The 22,765-nt window shown below is 41.2% G+C and overlaps 1 protein-coding gene across 24 annotated transcripts in view; it reads right to left on the reverse strand.

The window, feature by feature from the left end:
* CACNA1C (calcium voltage-gated channel subunit alpha1 C) overlaps positions 1 to 22,765 on the reverse strand; it is a 463,884-nt gene that overhangs the window by 376,884 nt on the left and 64,235 nt on the right. For all 24 annotated transcript variants that reach the window (XM_019288718.3, XM_019288713.3, XM_019288699.3 and 21 more), the window contains exons 2-3: positions 17,466 to 17,787; positions 13,702 to 13,807 (exon numbers count right to left, since the gene is read on the reverse strand). In XM_019288718.3, coding sequence (XP_019144263.1) covers positions 13,702 to 13,807; positions 17,466 to 17,787 — 428 coding nt within the window. The remainder of the gene's footprint in view (positions 1 to 13,701; positions 13,808 to 17,465; positions 17,788 to 22,765) is intronic.

The following is a 22,765-nucleotide window of genomic DNA, read 5'->3' on the forward strand; positions in this document are numbered from 1 at the left end:
CTTTGAGCAACCTGGGCTAGCGCAAAGTGTCCCTGTGTATCACAGGGGCATTGGAAGTAGAGGATCTTTAAGGTCCCTTCCAACCCAAAAAATCCTATGCCTTTAGGGACAGTCAAGGATATTCAGAATACACTGGTTCCTTTTCTTTCCTCCCCCCCCACCATGACAGCAGAATGTTGGCCACAAAGCCCTAAAGCAAAAAATGTTGAACTCCTTCTTCTGTATTTTGAATCCCAAAGTTCTCCCTCATCCCTCCAAAAAAGGCTTCATCTAACTCAGAACTGTGCCTCCAGGAGTGACCAAATTGAAAGCCAAAGGGAGATCAACAACCAGACAGGCTTCTACCTCTCCTTCATCCTTCTCCCAGCCTTCAATTACTTTCAGCTCAGGGGATTTCCTCAGCTGGATGCAGTTTATCTAATTATTAATCCTCAATGGGCCTGTCTTCCAAATTCTTGTTCCACTCTCCTCTAGAGTTAATGTAAACTTGCTGCATTCTTATACAACAGTAATACTTCAAACTAAACCTCTTGCTTGTTCTTGAAGTAATGTCAGAGGGGAACAGTGAGAAGAATGAGTCATTCCTGTCTCCTGACTCAACTTTTGTCCGGGAATGCTATTTTCCTGTGAGGCTATGGGGAATAGGTGGAAACTATTGCTCCTTGCACAAGTCAGTCACTCAGCTCCCAAGTGCAAAAGCTCATTTTAATAAGCTACCAAAACAAAAGGTTTTACTGAAAGTCATAAAAGGCTGCTTAAAGATGGAAGCTGACCAACACAAAGTGGATAGACTTCTCTGATTCACTGAAAGCAGGCTGGAAAATGAACTTTTGCTCACTGAAACAAAACATCACCAAGTAGCAAGAAAAAAATCTACGAAGAGCTCAGCCTATATATAAGCAGTCCAGGGTAAGATTATTTAACAAATGACTTTCTGCTGTCACAGGATTGTGAGTATTTCAGAGAAAAAAAAAAAGGTTAGGTTGAGAAAGACCCAACAACCATCACATCTGTATAATAGCACAGACTATCACCTAAAATGAAGCTAGGAGTATTTTTTTTTTTACAGAAAATGATGAGGCAATGAGCAGATTTTAATTTCTAAGTAAATAACATCCATGTGAGAACACAGTGCTTTTGCTTTCCTCCTGCCTCTCTTCTCCCTGTTCTAGCACCCGGTGATGGAAGCAAAGTATAAATCATGGTATGCCATCAAGGCAAAACTGTCCCTGAGAGCCTGGCATCATGCCCAGGATTTTACTCACTCTGTGACAAGTGGTGCTCTCTTCAGCTTGGATTTATCCAGCCTCATCAATAAATACCTCAAGCATGGTCATCTGATGGACATGATGAGATTAGATTCCAAAATATTTAGGGCCATATAAAGCATTTCACTATTGTAAAGAAAATGGCAAATATCCTGAAGTGGGAACAATTTCTTTTTCTTACGTTAAATCCCTGAAGAAACTGTTGTACAATCCTTGATGGCCAGGAATAACATGAGGGCTTTTTAAAAATTTACTCAGTGCTTTTTCTGTGCATTATTCTAGGAGCCATTTTCTGCTCAGTGTTTGCTTTATAATCATCACCCCTTTACTCACTTATGTATGACGTGGCAGAATACATTCTCATCTGTGTCTTAGGAAGCAAGATCTGGATTTGCTTACAAGCTTTCAGACCTTGCTTTTTTGAATCAGACCAGGGGATCTAAAATAACAGGTTTTAGCATGGCAAGTAAATAGAACAGACTCAAAGCTCACAATCAGTCTCTCTTCACTCTGTAGTCCAATTAAAACATATTTACTGATAGCAGAGGAGAATAACTACATAATCACTGGTGTACAGCACAGGGCTCCAGCAGGTATGAAGGAGAGAAGATGTAGAGACATGACAGGAGTAGCCAAACAGCAGAGGAAACACAACAGTGTGTCTGCAAGCTGTGCAAGCAACACTCACTCACCCACTGAGATCAGCCTGCATGTTTCCAATTTTCCTGAAGCAGGGCAGGCTTAAGTGTATTTATCAGAGAATTGGGAACTATTGAACCATCATTCTCAGCATAGCCAGAAGCAAAGGCATGTGCTTGGGATCAAGGAATGCAGGTCAAGCTTATCAAACTCTTATTATGCATTGGAGAGCAACAGCTTCTCAGGGTGGCTTCCAGATCACGCCCAAGGTCAACTGAACACAAGCATCAGGGCACAGCTTTTGGATAACATGGCTAATAAGATTCCAGGATGGCCAATGAGTTGTTAACTTCTTTGCTGTGCTAGTGACAGCAAAATCGAAAGCTTTATCTACCTCCAGTGGCCATCCTTCAAACATGATGTTGATGAGCATCTTCAGGAGAAAAAAAGGAACAAAAAGAATTATCATCATCAGGAACTTAGAAAAAGTTACATCCCTTTTAGTACAATCAAGCATAATCTGTCAGAATTTACACAGAGTTAAGAAATACATTTTCATTCTTCAGTGTAAATGTGTCAAGCAGTAGAGGAATGTATGGAGGAAAAAACCCTCTACATTTTTTCAGGTTATATCATTCTTCAACAGCTTTAAATTACAAGTGAGGCTGTTCTTACAAGTATGTTATAAACACCTTCCCTTTTCTTGATAAAGCAGTTACAGCGTGAATTTATATGACCAGCAGAAAGCAACACTAGATTCTTGAAATCATCTTTTCCCACTTTAAAATATAGTCTGACCTATGGAATTTGCCTAAAACTTGGAATCTGTGCTCACCACTCGGTCCTGCTATGGTCTAGTTCATTTGGTCTCTCCCTAGTCCCACAGGGTCAGACACACTTTCGAGAGGTCATAGGCCACTTTATATTAAGCAGTTCAATGAAAAAGGAATAATTCTCAGCTCCCTATGGATTTTCGTGCTTTCAAAAGGTCAAAGGCTCTGCAGAGCCCAGTTTGCCTTCTGGGCTGGAACAGTAAAGGCCCATCAGTTTCTGTGGCCAGAGGCACACGGGGCAGCGTGGCTGTCGCTCTGCCCACGTGTGCGGATGCATCGATCAGAGGCGGGTTTGAGCACTCTCCTGATCAAAGCTAAAGCAGTGCCCAGGGGAGAGCACAGCACCTGCTCTGTTCCAAAGGCACAGCAGCCTTCTTTCCTGCACGGACCGCTGAGAGAGCCTGCCCCCCATCCCGGGGAGCCAGGAGGGAAGGTGCAAGGCAGAGGAAGAGGCTCCCCTCCTTCGCACGCAGAGGCGAGGGAGCAGCCCCAGCCTCGTGCCTGTCCCCTCAAGGTCTGTGTCAGCACCACGGGGTACTTTTGGAAAAGACTGGGAATGGCAGGGAAAAGACCTAGCTCTGACAATTACACAGCCTCCAAGTGGTGTGAGTTGCTACGAGCATCACCCAGAAACGCCCATAACCCTCACCCACAGGAAGAGCGCAGAAGTGGATCCCAGCAAAGGTAGAACCGTGCTCTTCATCAGTTCTGCTTCAATGTCTTAGTTCAACAGAGGCATTAAAAAAAAAAAATAAATAAAGCCCAAGACATACTGAAGAACCAGTGATATGAAAATCCTACTTGGGAAATGACTATTCTTTCAAGAATGCTTTTCATCCAATGAAACTTTTCTTTGCACATTATCAAAGAGCAGCAGTGGACACACAAACTGGCAGACATATCTGGCTCAGGTCTGGGTGGTGGAAGGAGGGAGTGAACCACAAAAAATCTGTTTTAAACATGCTCCTTAAATTCACATCAGAGCCCCACAGTGTTACCTGTGTACCAAGGAAAATTACCTGAGTAACCAAGATGAGCTGAGGGAAACCCATGAGCAGCACCTTGAACACAAGCTATGGTCCTTCTTCCTCTGAAAGAGGGATTAACCTCTCTGCAGTCTCCCTTTTCAATACATATCAAAATGCAAAAGCAAAGGTAAACATTTCCAAAAGGAACTGTCAGCCAGGACTGAATTTATTTCAAGAGCTATTTATCAGCAGTATTTCCAGGGCTGTATCAGCAGTTACTTCTCTCAAATACCACACTGCATTTTCCCTAGATTAGCTCCTGCTCTTTATACTGCTCTGTCCTTCATACTGCCTATCCTCTGTACAAGGACTGCTAACTACAAGCTCAAAACTTAACAGAATTAGACCTTCTGAAAGTTACAAATCCATTTCCTCATTTATTTTTTCTGCCTCTTTTTATTTTTCTTTCACTCCGTAAGATTTCGGTACAGAACAAACATCAAAAATACTCAAACATTATCATATTCATGGCCTCTGAAAGACTTAAACACTCAATTTTGCTTCAGCTGCTTCTTCCTTTTTCCCCTATGAGCTGTCAAATACTTGCATGCAACAGCCTGGTGTGTCAAAAGGAAAACAAAGCAGCAGCAGTGCTGGTTTTATCCTAGGGACAATGAAATTGGAGATCAAGTGATCTGGACATTAATATTTATATCCAATATTAAAAAAAAAAAAGGCTGAAAGTGGAATGTAATTTTTAAGCTTGTTGTAAAATGTAGCAAACAATTTGAGTAAGTAAAGGGTAATGCTGGAGTATGAACTGCTATAAACAAAAATTTATTTATGTCAGGAGGAAAGCATCACACCCCTGAGATGGATAAAAATTGTGTAACTGTCAAATGAGAAGTAGGATACAATGAAAACATTAAATAAGAAGATCTATAAAAGAGCCAGTAACTTGATTCACAGCTAAAACTTGGTTCAGGTTGAATAAGGGAAGAATATATCATGGTTAATGACTTATAACAATTAGGATGCAAGTTGGTTGGTTTAAGGGAGATTTATCAGATTCTAGCTGGTCTAAATCAATGCAACTTAAGTTGTAAAACACAGCTGCACATTCAGCCCAGGAATTTCCATGTAGATGCCAGCTTTTACTGCTCTCCCTGCTTGGGCATACAGCACTGGATTTTGCAGAGAGCTCCAGATGGAACCCTGGTATCACTATACACATGATTATTCAGTACCTGCATATGATTATTCAGTACCTGCACAAGCAAATGCCCCGTTAGGTGCTTGGACTCAGGAGGCACCTGAGGCATTTAACAGAAGCAGGAAGCTGGGATTCTTCTATTTCCTTCCCTCTGTTGCAGGGACAGCAGGGATTTTAAAGAGCAGAAGCAGCTGATTTCCTTGTTCTACAGCAAAACAATCCTTAACAATTAAATGCCCCAACAGCTGTCACCACAGTGACACCAGCCCCGTGAGTGCTTGAGATCATCTCTTGTCATTGTTATGATTTAGCTACCACTGTAGAAGCTGTGCATTCAATGGTATTTCAATCCATTTTTCACCTCATCCAACTGCTCCTGAAGGGCATTGATGTGCCTTTTGAACAGATTCAGGCATTAATTGTTGCAGTGACCATAATGAGGACATGCTTTCTGTTTGTTTGTCTTCAAATACAGGTTTAGATTGTGAAACAATTATGCAACTAGATCTTTAAAAAAATCTTTGTGACCACATATTTGCCTGCATAATCTCATCTAAACAGGGATTCTTGTTTAAAAGTGACTCAGACAATAAGGCCACACAAGGATAACAGCACTCTAAGTGGTTTTCAATGGATAAAAATTATAATAATAAAATTACATGCAAGTTCCACTTTTGTGTGGGGTTTTCTATTTGAGGGCATGTAATAGAACAGAAACATTTTAAAACATCTGCATAAAAAGCATTCCCCATGCTTCAGATCAAAGAGTAATAGTAAAAGATTAAGCACATTTATTGCTAAGTAGAAAAACATTTCAACATACCAGATGAAGCTAATCATATGCAAAAGATGTTTGCTTCAGTTCCTAATACAAGCTACCTAAATATAAGTTTTACAAGCAACAGACAATGGCAAACCAGCAGAATGAGGAATTCCAAAACCCCAAGCTCTCCACCAATGCAAGTTTATCAGGACAGCCTGAAAAGCAGCTGCACACTTGCCAGCACAGCTAGCCAGGGAACCACACACATCATATTTCCATTCCAGGGAGATTCTGCTGTGGGAGCTGGGCATCTCACACGTGCCATTGCCAAATTTAGCACACAGGGCTAAAGGTGTTGACACACTGTTAGAGAGGCTGTAGAGGAACTGTACCAGCAGCAACCCCAGGAAGGGAGCAGCCTCCAAAGATGCTCCTCTGGCTGCTCACCATTCAAGCTCTGTACAGGTAAGCTCACCACGAGCACCAATTAATTTACATCACGTCTATCAAACTTTACAGCTCTACACCATTAAAGTGTCTCTGCTGAGCAAAATGTGCAAGCCTCAGCGTCCCACAGATCATCACAAGCTGTTAAGGTTAGAGCAAAAGCTTAGGGAAACACTGCTGTCCAAGGATGGTCCAGCTGCCTTGCCTAGGCTCAGGTGAAACAGAACTTGCTAAGGGTGTCTTCAGGAGATAACCTGCTGAGCCAACTTCCCAGCATCTGCCAGAGAGGCAACAAACTGCAAAGACACTAATGAACGTTTCCTGCTGCTTGCTGGAAGTCCTGCCCTAACCAGTGCTCTTTCAACATCATATTCTTAATCAAGAAGTATCTTTGCTAAGTACAGGCTCTTCATTGTATTCTACAAGCAGGAAAAGAAATTTCCTTCCACGAGGTTACAGACAACCTTGATTATATATTGTCCAGCTTTTCTTGAAGGTGAAATCCATCTTGCTTTGAGGCTGTCTGTCATTCAGCCAAGAGGACTGAAGAGCTACTATGACATACAGACCCTCATGTTTTCGGAATTAGAAAGCATAGGAGAAAATAGGAATAGTCCTTGAGAGGAACAGCCAGTCAAAACTCTGACAAACACACAAACCATCCTTCCCTTTTGGCAATTCTGTCCCTTGGCAAGCAGCATGTCCATTATTTTACTTCTAAGGGAACTACGAAAAGTTCTGGGGGTTTTTTCTAGCTTGAACAATACGTGGAGCATTGCCTTTAGAGTCAATGATTTTGTACATGTCAGCAAAGCCTGATGTTCCAAGGATTGTTTGTCAGTGGCATGCACTGAATTAGTGGATGGTTTTCAGTGACAGTCAAACTCCAGAGAAGGCCATGGGAAGTTTGCCTGACTTAAAACCCAAGAACGTGGTGCAATACAAACTACACATAAAGGAATCCAAAGGTCGTATGTAATATACTCAATTGAATTTCTAGGTTTTCTAGATGCTTATTTCCTTCCTGATGTCATTAAAAGATTCTGAAGAGCTCATGAACAAAAGTCAAACATCCCAAAGACTCATAGAAGGATAAGGATACTTGTACCAAAAGGACAGTACAAAAATGACCTGCCATATTGAAAATTTCCACTGCTTTTAAAAGACTGTTATTTTTGCAGTGGAAGGAATTAGACTGCAGTGAAAACATCAGTACTTAAATACTCTTGTTTGGCCTGCTTCCACATTTTTTCCATCTTTCCTAAACAAGTACAAAAAGAGGTAAAAAAATCCAAACGAATCACACGCACTGAATTCTACACTGAACCTGAGGTTTAATAAACAAGAATAATTACCACCTGAAAAAAACCAACTAACACACTTGTTAAGATTTAGAAAGCCTACACGTAAAGAAAGGGAAAACGGTAATCAGAGCTGAATACAAAAATGGGATAAATGGTTTAATGTTTGGACTAACTCGATAAACTTGCCATCAATCAGAACCAAAACATACAGCTAAAATGTCAAAATGACTTACACAGAAACATACAGCCTCCAAATTTCAAGTTACTATTTTCTTGGAGTTGGATTAGTTAGTGGAACAGTTTATTATTCTTTGTTTTTTACACAACCTACAATCCTACTGTAAGTGCATACAAGTATCCATGTCTACATTGGGAAGAACAGTGATTTCAAAAGCAAAAGGCTCAGATTAGGAGACCAAGGTGGTGAGAACAGAGCTAGAAAATAAGGAGCTAGAATATGCACTGGGAGTAATCACTCACAGAGTCCAGGTTTAGGGGAAAAAAAGGGAATTCAAGAGCAAAATTAACAAGAGAAGTAGTTGGAAGCTGAAGCTGAGTAAGCAGAGCAATGAGACCAAATGAGAAAACATGTGGGAAACATGAAACCACTGTGGAAGGGAGACTTGCAGTTGGGAGGAAAAAGGAAAAGCAAAAGGGACAGGTCTGTCAGAATGTGCACTGGAACAAGGAGAATTACTTGGCAAGGATTATGAATTTAAAAAGCAACAAAACCGGGGGGGGACACAGCCACAAGAGATCTCAGACCTGACAAAGAGATGGCAAACAGCAACAAGCACAGGCTGGTTGAGGACTCTGGGGCCACTGGTACAAAGAGAAGCTGGGACTTGGTTGGGACTCCAAACCCAACAGTTTTGTTCCTGCTAGTAATACATATGTCAGTGTCTGCTTTACCAGTTCCATCTTCACAAAGCCTAGGAAATGACACCACTATTAAACAAACAAACAACCTACTTTTTACGTTTCTTTTTTAGTTAGTGACTACTGTCTTGGAATTGATTGCTAGGGATTTTCTTCTTTTTTACAGTCTTTTCTACATCATTTCTTGTAATGGTGTGATGGAAAAATTGAGATAGAAATTCATCCAAGGCCACACAGCTTGCCAATACCAGGGCCAGCACACAAGTTGAGTGCCTTCCTCTTAAACCCAGTGCTTATTCTTCCACACTGTGCTCCTCTACAGCCAGGGATGCTGAGTATCACCCTGTCAGAAGCAGGGTTTCTGAGAACTTTGGGAAACACTGAGCCTAAATTCCATTATATTCAACCTCCTCAGAATCACACAGTGATTCAACAGTCTTTCTGAAAGAAACCCTCAAGGATTTTTTGGCACAATTTCCTTTCTTCTCATCCTGACTCCAATCCCATTCCAGCCGCCTCAGCATCGCTCTTCCAGCTTCTGTCACTCAGTCCTCACTCCTCAAATACTACAACTGTGTAAGCTCCCCCAGCTGGAGCAGTGCTGGCACGGGGCCCAAGGTAATAAACCTATCAGAGCTTATTAGCTCAGCATGCACTCTGTCCCTCAGCCCTGATGTTAGCATCTCTCATTGCCCTATTCACTCACTAGCTGGGAACTGGCACACAGGAGGATGATAGCAGTGACACAACAGAACCAAATGCTTTTGTGCAGCGCTCTTCCCCACCCTTTTCCAGAAAAACCATTCTTTCCTCTCCCAACCACATCACCCCCACTTTGCTCTCTAACACTTTCTGACTTCACACAGGAAAAATTGAGCCTGTTCCATCTGGTGACTCCAGAATTCTCTGATACAAAAATTGCTGCAGTTTATTATGCCAATAGATAGAAATGTAATAGATAGCCACATCCACACCTATTGTGTCAGTCTCCTGAAAATGCCAGAAAAAACAAAATTAAGACCACTTCCTTCTTTTTTAATACAGGAATCACCTGCTCTACAGCATACTCCCATAATAACCAAGTAATAAAGCAACCATACTTCCAGAAAGGCAAGCCCCCTTTCCATGGGCAGACACAAACACTGGCTGGCACAAGAACTGACAAGCAAGCAGAAATCCCATCTTCCTTTTCACAGGGTCCTATTTGAGGTTTAACAAATTAGTCCAAAGGTGACATCCCATTATAAGCTCATATATAAACACAAGAGATCTTTCTTTATATTTAAGTAGTATACAAGAGGATTTCCTTCCTACGAGGAAGGGAAAGCAGAACTATCAAAACACCAGAAGAAAGATTTCCCTGCTCCTTATCCAAAGCATAAACAACCAACTGAGTTGCCTTCCCTGGAAGGTGCTGTAAACCTTGGTCTTAACCTCATTATGTTATCACCATGCTGTGATACCGCCAGGCTTGTGCCATTTGCAGTTGCCAGTAAAGTGACAGAAGCATTTTCCTCTCAGCTTCCTATCTTAGGCAGTCTATAGTTTTTATTCCTACATGTACGTTATCTCTGTCCTAATGCAGAATTGCAGGGATAACAACCAGAAAGCCTCCGTATCAGTTACAGCCTCTGATGCAGGCTGACTTTAATTCCCCTCGAACCACCTCCATTTTTTCTGATTGCGTTAACACACAACTGTTCTTTGCACAGGCTTATACATGAGCTTACTTCATTTGTAAATTTAAATTAAGTCTCAGCAAGTTCATTAATAGAAAAAAAAATATTTTGCACCTAATACAACTCTCCCCCATTTGTGTAAGTTCAGTAGTTTCCAGTAACTTGCCAGTAACAACAGTTTTACAGTTACTTTTGCAGTGCTACTGCATACTCCATAAAAACTGCTGAAGCCAATTTCAAACATTTTTATGACTACATTATACTATTCTGGCATATTTCTTAAAGCCAGTGACAAAGACACTGCAATGAGCATAAAAATAGGAAATTTGGGGTTTAGGATAAATGTGCATTCCAAAACTGAAAGTGCTTCACAGTCCAAGTTACCATCCCTAGACTTGATAAAAAAGGCCTGAAGATTTATAGGAATTATTATCACAGGAAGATAGATTGCAGAGAAACAGGCAGAATATCTATGTGGTATTTAGCCTAAACTTGTAACACATAACAGCTATTCACAATTCCTGGCTAATGCAAAAGGGAAGGAATTATTTACTGGACTCTTCTGTACCTTATTCCAATGCTCATCTCTGAGGCATCCTATCACACAGGTCTTGCAGCTAAAGACAAATGGAGACATGCAGGAGGTTCCTGGTTTTGTTCCGGTAAGTGGGGCTCGTGTCTCCAAGACTTCAGTGGAGGCACACAGCACTGCACGTGCCCCATGTGGCCAGTGGCTGGTCACGCATCTGACATTCACACACAGAAATTATTTACCAAAGTATTATTTAGGTACCATTTTTCTACTTTTACAGAGAAAAGAAAAGAAGGCACCCACACGATTCAGGATTCCTTTCTCTTCCCTCCCCATCCTCTTCTCCATTAGCTTGTTGAAGGCAGTTGACTGAATTTTTAACCTCGGTCACCAAGGAAAACATTATTTGAAAAGATATGATGAAACCTTGGAGAAGGAATACTCAGAGCCTGAGGCAAATCTGGCAGCTTATTGGAAAAGTGTTATGACTCTTTCAGAGCTTGTAAAACAGTTACTGCCCGTCATGTTCTCTGTAGGTAGGTCCTTGTATCTCAAGGAGTTAGAGATGGCTTAGGAAACCAGGGGTGTGGGAGTTTCTCTGGTAGCTTTAACCCTGAAAAAGCTAAATTGCAACACGAAAATGAATGAAGAGCTCTGATTCGTTTTCAGCTAGAAAGATTCTGCATGCATTCAATCACTTTTCTGCACAGCACACACATCAGTGCATGGCCCCCACACACATTTCACTCAGACACCCCTTGCCTGTGTCACATCACAGCCTTTGCAGCCCTCAACTTCATGGCTACAAAATTAACCTGATTGTGAAATAGATGCTCCCAAGTAGAAAAAAAAAATTAAAAGATGGAGTACATGAGCTCATACAGGAACCCCAGCTTCTTTCTAGTCTCTTCCACGTACAGTTTGGCTCTTTGACAGTAAGGTCCCACTCTTACACATTTCCTGCCTTGTGGAAGAGCTTTCCTTTAGCTGTCACCCATTCTTTCATCCCATTCCAAAACACAACTAATGCCTTTTTCCACCCTTATCTCACCCATTTGCCCTCTCTTCCCCTCCCTGTTGCTCAGGACTTTACTCACATTGTGCAGCAGATGCTATGTACTCAAAGTGTGTTCCCCAATACCGGTGCATACACGCCAAGGGACGAGTACATCAGCTGAGAAAACAACAGCAAAACACACAAAACCCAACAGCCACAAACACAGACCAACAGGAGATCACAGGCTAGTGAGCAGTCAGAGCTCCAGGGTTTGATCTGTACCACAGAAGAGTCTCGACTTCACCAGTACACACTAAGTATCCCGTTTTCCAGGTTTAATTATTTTTTCCATTAAGACACAAAGTGGAGTCAAGCAGATTACTCATTTAACTTTATTCTTCCTCTGCTTCTGTGAAGCAGCTATTTAGGTAAATTAACAATTCCTCCTCATCCTCAAGGCTGTAGCATCTCCAAACTTTCCTGAGATGATAACTCCTGCTTGGCTAGGTTTTTTTAAACCCTACCAACAAAAAACATGAGTGTTTTTATAGACATTCTAAATGATGCAAAAGATGTCTTGGAAAACAGATGCAGAAGAGAAACTTAACTCAAAAGGTGCACATATTCCTCGACAGCAGAACAGTTTCAATACAGCTCGTTCAATTACAAACATACTTCCAACCTGGTTTTAGCCAGCAGTCTCCTCACTGAATTAAGGCAAATACCCACAACCCAAATAAAGACAACACAAACTGTGAGTCCTTTAACCTTCAAATCTGCTTCATCTTCCTCTTTCAGCCTTGCAAGTCAGAACATGCATGAACATACCTGTTTTCCTCACCCGGGGATCAAGTGAATCTGCTTTTTATTAAATAAAATATGGTAACTTTTCAGAGGTGGCCTACTGAAGCTTTTTAATTGTACACCCCACAATTCATCATTGTTAAACACCAAGTGACACTAGCAAAGAGCAGGCAAAGAGAAACAAGACCAACTCATGTGCACTGTACATGTAGGGAGTGGTTAACAACCACTCATCACCTCCTGCTCCTCTTTTTCTACTTCTTTAAGGAGTTACCTTGCAAAGGCACCGCACGACAAGTTTTTACTAACCTCTTCTTCTTTTAAACACAAAAGTATTGTTTTCAGCAATTCCTGAAGTTTGCAATGTGTTTTCTAAAACTTCAAGAGATATTTAATCAAATGACTGACTTCCAAGAGCAGCATGAATCTTTTTAATTACAATGCCTGTCAGCCACCCCAGCTGTCGCTACTTTAGAAGCACGGATTTTGTTTTCCTCCACTGTTGCTCAAAAGTTTAAGTCTCAATAAATTTATTCAGGAAATAGCATCCCTACTCCTTCCTAAACTCTGGGAGTAAGTTTTCACCCTGATCCAACCCAACAAGCAGCAGATTTATTCACATATTTGAGAGGAAAAAAAATGTTTTCTGCTAATTCAGTGAAGTGCGTTCCAGAGCTGGTTTGTGTTTTGCCCTTACTGAACAGAATCCTTTGCTATGGCTTCATGCTAAGCCAAAAGTAAACACTTTTCCTTTTTATACAGACAGCTCAATCCCCAAGTACCAACACTGGTATCAGTGGTGACAGAAGAAAAGCTGTATTCCCCCAACAAGAGGGAGTAATCAAAAAACCCAAAAATAAAATTAAAAAAACCCAACCAACCCCAAGCAAACACCAAAACAAACAAAAAACCCCAACCCCACAAATATTGTTCAGCCAAATCAATGCATGGGTCTGAAATGCAAGCATTAAAAAGTCATCACGTTGTGCTCTCAGCTATCACTTGGGAAGAGGACAGTACCAACCTCACAATGGCACACAGTAAGACAAAAGCCACCAGATATCTTTTAATCAGGGGTTATCTCCCACAAATACCCGCAGATTGAATTCCACCGAGTGTTTTTTGCAGCATGCAGAAATTTGTTAATCTAAACATCACATCCAGCACCTGTGCAATTTTTTGGAATATTCTTCTCTAAAACCAGCTCAGCTGATACAGGTACTAACGTGAATTGACAAGACATAGCAGTCAAAACCAATTTTTATGATGTTCTAACCTTTGGTGGATATATTTACATTCCCTACCTTCAAAAGTCTCCACGAAAAATTTTCAAAAGGACTTTCAAAATAGCAAGACAACACCATTGAGGACTTACCAGATTGGAATTGGTGGCATTGGAATCATCTTCTGGAAAGGGGATATAGATAGCTAAGGCCACACAATTGGCAAAAATAGTCAGTAAAATAATTATTTCAAATGGTCTGAGGAATGGAGTTAAGGAAATTGTTTCAAAATGAGCACACAAAAATAAAACGAAATTTAAAAAAAAAAAAAAAAAAAAAAGATTTTTAAGAATTCTGTTTAAAGGAAGCATTCCAAGCCCCTTATATTCTGAAAAGAAACATATGCCTTTTTAAGTGCTTTTAGGCGCTCCCAGCCAAGACTCTTCCTAATATGTCAAAAGCAGTGTAGGCCAGTCGCGTGCCAGAGTAAACACAGATTTCTTAAAAGTTTTTTCTTCTTTTACTTGTTTAGATTGCATTTTCCCAACTTTCCTTCGAGTGTGGCTGCACTAGTTTTAATGAGAGAAACCTGTTTTATAATGATTGCCCTTGTTCCTTTCAGGATCAATTTTTCTTGGTTGTTTTCATCTGCATTTATAAATTCACAGATAATTTTAAACAAACATTTTGGGGTTTTTCTTTTGCTGCTGTTGCTGTAGTTTTTCCCACCTTTCTCAGTTTCTCTCTCATATCTCAGAGTTCAATGTGAGGGCCCAAGCAATACATGCATACATGTTTAGAAGACATTTTAAAAAGGATAGATTTTATTAAGGCAAAAAAAAAGGTCTTTGTCCAAAACATGCTTACGCTGCACACTGCCATGTATACTTGTTTTGCTTTTAAATTATTTGAGGGAGTATTTCTTTTTCCCTTAGTTGCATTTCATTTGGCATCAGAGGGAACACAAATGTCCCTGCACATTATATTAGGAACACCAGGAAGCTGAAAGTCCCTTCTGACAGAGAAACGATCCATAGGCATTTCAGCCTTGCATCAACTCTGTTAGGGAAAAGAAAAACCAAACATTTGGAATGCTCAACAAAGAAATCCTGCACTGGCTCAATGCCCCCCTGACTGTCCACTGGAATCAAAGGGCATTTTTCTACTGCCCAGTCTCCTGGCACTGCACTTTATCTACTTCAGGGGTCTCCTTAATCTCAGTTGCTGTGAAGTGTCTCCAAACTGAGACTAGAGACCAGATTTATGGTCTGTCTACATTTACTGGCCCGCAAGAATATCCTGGAGGCTAGTTCTGGGATAACTCACCAGTACCCTGGAGGGGAATGAGGAGCAGGATAGAACAGGGAGGATGCCAAGCATAACCTGTGCCCCAGAGTGCATTCAAGCATGAATTTATCTACCATGGGACTGGCTCTGCAGCGCTGCCAAATGTCAACGCAGCATGTGTGATTTTGGTCAGCAGAGCACTGTTCTCAGCAGACTTTAGCAGGAGAGAACAGGAGATCTTTGAATGTTAAGCTGAGCTGCAAGATACACACAAATTCCAGGCACCTGACCACTGTTTATGCTCCAACACATTCTACATTTCACAGATGGAACAGTCAAAGGGTTCCCAACTCACCAGACTACTGTGCTCAAGCCTGTGAATAATAGGAAATAAGTGGTACCATGGAGGAAGAAGAGCAGATCAGGATAGGAAGGCTACACCAGAAATCAGGAAGAATTCTCAGGCATATACTACACCTCAGGCTGTTTGTATAATGTTTACTGTTTAAAGACCTGAATTTCCACCGGCTTTCACTTTCTTAATCATTTTTTCCCACAGATTTTTTGTTTTGGCAGGGTTATTATCCATTAACTTATCGCTGTTTACACATATTTTCTTTTCTTCTTTTCCCTTTTTGAACTCTAAACATTAAATTCTGTAAAATCTAAAAATACGAAAGGCAGAAAATCAAATACACAGCTAAGTCTTTGCAAAATAAGGTAATTGCTTCATTTCGTTTCTCTTAAATGCAATTGTTCATTCAAGCTCTTAACATTGTAAGATTTGGGTTGTAAGAAACACCACTGAAGTACCACCTGATACTTGTTTAATATCTTATGCTTAAACTTTAGTGGCACAGCCAATTAAGTTAACCCTTTCTCAGTAGTTTTCAGCAAGTTGGAAAAGCCAGAATATAGAGTTAAACTAAACCTTGTCACAACCCTTTGACACTGCTTCTTGTCATCGAAGTGTTTCATGTTTACAAACTCTAGGTGTCCAATGAGAGGTTCTGATGGGAAAAAAAGTACTTCCATCAACTTACCTAAAACCAAACAAAACCCAAAAACTGCACGCTTCAGCATCTTTGTATGGTTTTAATGGCTTTGTTTGGTCATCTCTTGATCTCAGCAGTGCTGTATCCTGGTTTACAAGGCATCATTCCCATCATTCACTGCTGATCTTATTCATCTATCAAATGTCACTCACTGCTTTCTCTGAAGACATGTGGTTACTGGGGTGCTGCTAAGTAAACCAAGATTCAGTTTTATCCTGTTAGTCATCACCCATCATCTCATGCTTAAAGTATCAGACTTATGTCAGAAGCAATAAAAAGTAGCAAACTTAATCAGGGGATTAAAAATTAGCCTGTAAAGAAGAAAGGAACAGGCAGGCAGGTAGTTTAAGGACATGGAAGGATTGACAAGAGCATTTTTAACAAGTTCTTCATCTGAAAAATATGTCCATGTCAGCAATACCTAATATACTCATTTTCTGTTTTCACCCAGCATCCCACCAGACACCCAAAGGAATAATATTATCACATTGTCTTAAATGCCTTAATTCGTTTTTTATCGTATTAACTACTGCCAAGTTCTGTACTGCCTTTCCCTGACATGCTTATGTGTCCCTAAAAACATTCTTTTTCTTTTGTATTTCCTGAAGAACCCCATTAGCTTGTGATTACTGCTCAGGGTTGATCCTGGTTTCTCTTTGAGGGTGCCAAGGAGGCACACCTCATTTCAGTTTGAGTTCCACACCAAAGACTCAAATTCCAGCTTGCACTGCTCAGACTTGGGTGACTAAAAAGGCTTTGCTCCTTGCACATAATAAAGTGATGGTGCAACTCTCCCTGGCTTTCCAGGGAAGCAGCACCGACCCCTACACTCCGCAGTTCTGTGCCAGTGGTTATCATCTATCATCTGTGACACTGTCTGTCATCTGTGACACTGTCTCTAGTTCAGACTATGAGATCTGCCTCTGCACTGCATTTGTACATGTTGCAGGATTGCTTTAACTGTATTTCCTTTTCCCTTCTCCTACATAACCATTATCCCTCACCGTACATTACTGAGCCTTATTATTTTAACCAGAATTTAACCACAGTCCTCAGCCCTGTCTCAGGGTCTTACTGCAATACCTTTGGGGTTTTTTTTACCTTGTCCTTCTGCCCCACTCTTTTCTTCATACTGTGGAAAGTGTGATGTCACATGTTTAACAAAAAAAAGTGTGGGATTCACAGTACCAGAACTTTAAAATAAATAAAGGGAAAGCCAGAAGCTGCTGTCCCCCACTGAATCAGTTCAATTCTGACCTCAGACACCTTGAGTATCTCCCATGCATTTTAGCCTGGCCCATATGTTTTTCTAAGAGCAGAATTCAACCACTAACCTTTACCATTCAAGCTCCCAGTGGTTTCTCACACGCAGGTATAGTTCAGATTTCAGTTCTAATCCCCTTTCCTGCCACCCCCCCAGCATAAAGGATCTCAGTGAAGACACCAAAACTCTCCGTGGGCTTTAAGCTCCCGGCAGTGCCTTTCAACTCAGTGCATGGACTCCCCCGCGCTGAGGAGCAGGAGCTGATGTGCACACACGCTCCGCTGCCCGCCCAGCCCCTGCCAAAGGATATTTCCATTCGACGATGCTGATGCACGCCCTCCGGATGGGATTCTTCAGCGTGAGGCACAGCAGCGCCCGGGGCGGACGCGTGGCTGTGGTGGTACCCTGCTTCTTCTGCTTGCCATACTGCTGCCGTTTCCTCTGCGTGGAGCTGGCTGTGGAGATGGTTGCGTTGCCAGCGCTGCCCATCAGCTTGGCCTGCCTGGCAGCATCGATCGCAGCTTGCCAGGACAGAGCTGCCCCCGGCGTGGGGATGTGCTCCGGGGCGAGCCCTGCGGCCGCATTGGCGTTCATGTTGGCATGAGCTGGACGGGGACTCCCATAGTTGGAACCTGGTGGGGAAAAAAACAGAAGTAAACTAAACCGGAGAAAATTGTGAAGAGGGGTTTTTTTAAACTGCAGGAGAGGTAGCTAGAGTTTTTGAAAAAACCTCCAGCGTCAGCAAACCTCGAGAGCTGAGGTTAAGGAGAAGTGTAGGGTATTGCAGGTAACTCAAATTCTTCATTGTAAAGTGATACTACTCTGCAATCCTTTGTCTTGCAAGAGACTCCCAAGTAAGACTGATGGATACTGAGCTGTTCAAAGTGCCTCCAATCAATACAGTCTCTAGAGAGTCACAGAAAAGAAACTACCCTTCTTTTTCTTTTTTACCCACATATTTTGCAAGTCAGACTGTTTGAAAGCTCAAAAGGTGAGGCCAGCCCTCATCCCCTTATCACTCAGACATGCAGCACTATGCTATCCAGCACGTGGCAAAGGAGCCAAACGAGACTGTCAACTCTTATCATAAAAATCTTTATGCTTTTTCAAGATTACCTCAAGGTAAAGTGAAATTTTACCAATAAGCTAAATTCCCTCTGCAAACAGTACCTATGTATGAGCCTCAGAATAGCCTGACCAGAAGGTGCAGTGGAGCAGAAACCAGCACACAAAGGCAGGGCTCATGGCCTTTGTACAGGAACATACAGAGCACAGAGTTTAGGCCAACCAACATATATTTAGAAATTGGAACCAATTCCATATCCTGATAAAGTGATAGACAACCTGCTGAACCAATGAAGAAATGGGTTTTAAAAGCATGAATTAATAAGAATGCCCAAACCCAGCAGTCCCAAGTTTTGCAGCTTCTTTAGCAGAATGTGAGGAAGTGTATGCATTTGTCCAATCATAATAATGGAATATACACATCAGGTGACATGTGGCTGATACTGAGAAGGTCTTAGCAGTACAAGAAACAAAGTCACTCTTTCAAGCTAGTGCAGTTGTTCCAGTGTTTCAGTAGAGACAGCTAAGTCACCTGTGCCTCTTCAATGAGGCTCTTCCAGTGACTGAAATTAAAACCTCAATCACTTCGAGAGGAGAGAATTTTGAAACTTCAAAACAGATTGCCTTACTCTTTGGACTGTGCTTCAGCTGAGTTCTGCAAGAACTTGTGAAAGATAACTGAATTTTCCCCAGACACTTTACAGAAGAAAATGTAAGCCCTGCTTAAAAAGTGCAACATAGAATCTACACAAAGTCACAACAGCAAACTTTGATTAAGAAGAGTGCCTTATTTAGGTATGTCCTATGTCCTATTTAAGAGACTACTTTTATTTGTTGTGGTCTTGTGAGTTTGCCTGTGGCCTATATGTTGAGGTACAGGTAAAAGGAGGCCTGAGGGGTCAACAGATCTTATTTCTCCACAGTCCAGCTTCAAAACCTTGCCCTGAGACTGGTGCTTCCATTTACATCTGAGCAGCAGACAACGCTTCAGAAAAAGTGCACACACAAGGGGCAGAGAGCAGGAAGCCAGTCAAGGAGTTAGATCACCTATTTCAAAGCAAGCTCAAAGCCTCCTGCTCACCATGCTCCACTTTGGATTTGTGCAGAACTGAACAGGACAGACAGGCTCCTATAGACCATCAGACAAAGACCACTTCTAACTGTGTTTCATTTACAGTATCAGATGAAAGACATTTAAAACCAGGGAGCTGGCAAGCTCTTCTCAAATGGAAATAATTACTCAAGATGCATATTTCATAGCTGGATGTGCAGTGCCAAGGTATCACAGCGCTGACTGCACTACTGATGAATTAAAGCAGGTAGAATCAATACAACGACACTGACACAGAGTGCAACAGGATATGCCTCCACCTCGAAAGCATTCAAGATTTGTAAATTCATCTCACTGGCTCGCAAGGAAGGACGTGCTAGAGTCAGATGTTATTTTATGACAGGCATTGCCATAAGATTTTCAGGCTGTCATAGTCCCATGACATAGCAGGGAAACCTAGAGCTTGTCTCTGCTCACTGAAAAGCCTCCTAGCTGCAAACCAGCCAAAGGAAGCTGATGAGTAATGTGACTCTGATATGTGAAAGGGAAAGCTGAAAGAAACAAGGAATGGGAAATGGTTAATTCACATCCCTCGGATTTTGAAAGTGAAGAAAAAGAGCTTTCAGAATCATACAGGCTAAGCAGATTTCCTCGATGAAGCAGGCAATCAAGTGGCAGACAAACTTAGTTTCCTAAGGCTAAGCAAATTGTGCACAGCACTACTCATGGGATACGTATTTATTTTCAGACTAGTTCCAGATGCAGTTTTTCTCTTTAGCATCTATTTGACCTCCCTAGCCTGAGGCATGCTGGAAAGGAAAAATAAATGGAAAATTACTCTAATTATTCTCCAACTCCAGCTCTTCTTTAATGCTGACCCATTAGAGGGGATAAGAAAGATGTGTGCTTTCCAGCAAAAGCAAACTTGCTGATCCCTCTCCACAGTGTTCTTATCATGCTGACTAGACCATGTGGTCCTGTAAATAAAGAGCTGCTGCATCTTAATGAAGACTTTTCTGCAATTTGGGAATGTGCCAAGCATCTTCATTGTTATTTCAGATTAGTTAGGTTCCATATGAGGATCTAAGCCTGTGCATTTTGACTTTGATGTGCCAGCAAAGTTAAGGATCCAGCTTTTGGTGCTTTCATTGGTTTTGCTTCTAATATGATCAGCAGCCCCATAACAAAGTGCTTTGTCTCAAATTAATTTCAAACGATGAGTCAGTAATGACAGATTTATATTAACAAATATTACTAATATTGATTACTGATAAGGATCTGTCTGTTTTATGAAGCTCAGAGGCTGCAGACATGATCTGTAGTAAATGACTAATGACAGTGACAAATGACTTGTTCTAGAGGTACTTTATAGAAATAGTTTGAATAAAAGAGTGAAGCTCCTACAGCTACATTCAAGAACCAAGCAAAATATTTTCAAAGACAGCATAGCCAAAGTCTCAGGGAGAATGAAATTCCACCCTGTAATCTAAACGCTTAGGGTTAATTCCTGGGAAATAAGGAGAGCACAGTTCATATTGAACTCGTGAGGCACCATGCTGAAATTTCACCTACAGCTCTCATTTCTCCCCCACCACAAAATTTTTGCTGCAACCTGAGAGCTGCATTTACTGGATTTGGGGCTTTTCTTTTTGCAGTGTAGCAGTGAAATACTTCATTCAATTTCCCCACTACAGATAAAGTTTCATGCTACCAAACACACCATTATTAAGCTGGATGTTGAGCAGAACTAGGAAATGGAGATTGAGCCCCCACCCAAATGCAGTAACTAAGTAAACACTGTGATCCACAGCATCATCACCCTGCTAATCTCCACCACCCTTCAGCAAGAATTTGTGTTGTTGACTGTGTCCAGCTGGTGCACAAAATTCTGCTCTCTCAAGTCCTTCTGTGCTACGGTTCATTAATTTAAGCATCTCAATATAATTAAACTGAAAAGTCCATATACGTGAACAAGTTTGATTACAAAGTCTTTGGAAAAGACTTTCACTTCTGAAAAAATGCAGATGTGCAGAGCTAAAACAGATGCAGAAACAACAGAAAAACAGGTCTCGAGAATCAGAGTTAAGTCACAAAATAGCAGGTAATGTTGCTTTACAACAGGAAATAAACCACATCTCACAAAGCACCTGATGCTGAAAGCTTACAACTAAATCACCAAAACTGCCATTACCAAAAACCCTATTAAAATACCCAGTGATGACCATTCATAGTTTCATAAGTGGTATTTGCATTCTAATACCATCTGTCATGCCACCTACTAACGATCTCAACAAAAGATCATTAAAAAAACCCCAACTCTGCAGTGACCATCTGACACAAGGCATGGGCAAGTGACTGACACAATGGAATCCTAGCTTCTGAGGTTTTTTGACTTCATCTAATTTGCCATATCTTTATTTTAGAGAAATTTGGGCTTAGACTAATTATTTAAATGAAAACAGAAAGATCCTGATGTGGAGTGTCATTATTCTTTTTCCCCCATCATTTTCAAGACAGCAGAACCCTAAAGCCACACACCTTGGCACTGCTGCACTGCTGTGTTTTTCCCCAAAGCAGAGGAGAGCTGGGTACAGTAAAAGGTGAGATTGGTTCACTCAGTGTCTTAACTGCCCTCAGAATGAAAGCAAACAGGAAGTAGGGAATGGGTCACATCATTAAGATCATGTGTGAAACCAGTTCAAGCACACAGGAAAAATGTTATCAAATACTGAAGTGAGAGGTGTCAAAATCAGAAGCACAAAGAACAACACACCAAAAAAAGTCAGTGTGTGAGATCATCAGTTAATGAGGAAGAACGTGGAAAACATTGATCCATTAACCAATGGAAAAAGGAGAGCATTTGATATATGGTTGCAAGAAGGATTAAGTATTACATGACATTTTTGCATCAATTTTTACAAAAGAAAAAAAAATCCATCAAGAGCTGGTGCCTAGGACAAACAATCCTCAAACCAAAGCAGGTATTGTTTCCAGCTGGAAAAGGAAAACAAGTACTTGGATAATGCCCATGCTTCCAGCTACTTTGGTACTGCACCCTAGAATGTCCTAGAGTATTTAAAGCACTCTCTGAAGTAACCTCAAAGCTGTTGGCTGCTGGGTTTGGACTCATGGAAGAGATCTCAGAGGACTCAGAAAGGGTAAATTGAATCCCCAGCTAAAAAGGAGAAGGAGGGCAAATCTACCAACCGGTTTAACTTCAGTTTCAAAAAAGAGAAAAAATCTGGAATGAGTAAAATAAACAAACATCAGCAAGTACTTGCAGGACAAGCAGAAAAAGAGCAAGAGACATGGACCTGTCATGAACACATTGCATCAAAGAAAACCAGCTTCTTCCAGAAGCGAGCAACAGAATTCACAGGCAAGATGGAAGCAGTAGGGTCCATGTCTCCTGATTTTATTAATCAGGATAGTTTCATAAGAATTCTGGGGACGTAGAAGCAAGAAAAAAATTGGTGTATCATGAGTATGAAACC

Source organism: Corvus cornix, chromosome 1A (genome assembly GCF_000738735.6).
Source record: "Corvus cornix cornix isolate S_Up_H32 chromosome 1A, ASM73873v5, whole genome shotgun sequence".
Classification (NCBI taxonomy): Eukaryota; Metazoa; Chordata; class Aves; order Passeriformes; family Corvidae; genus Corvus; species Corvus cornix.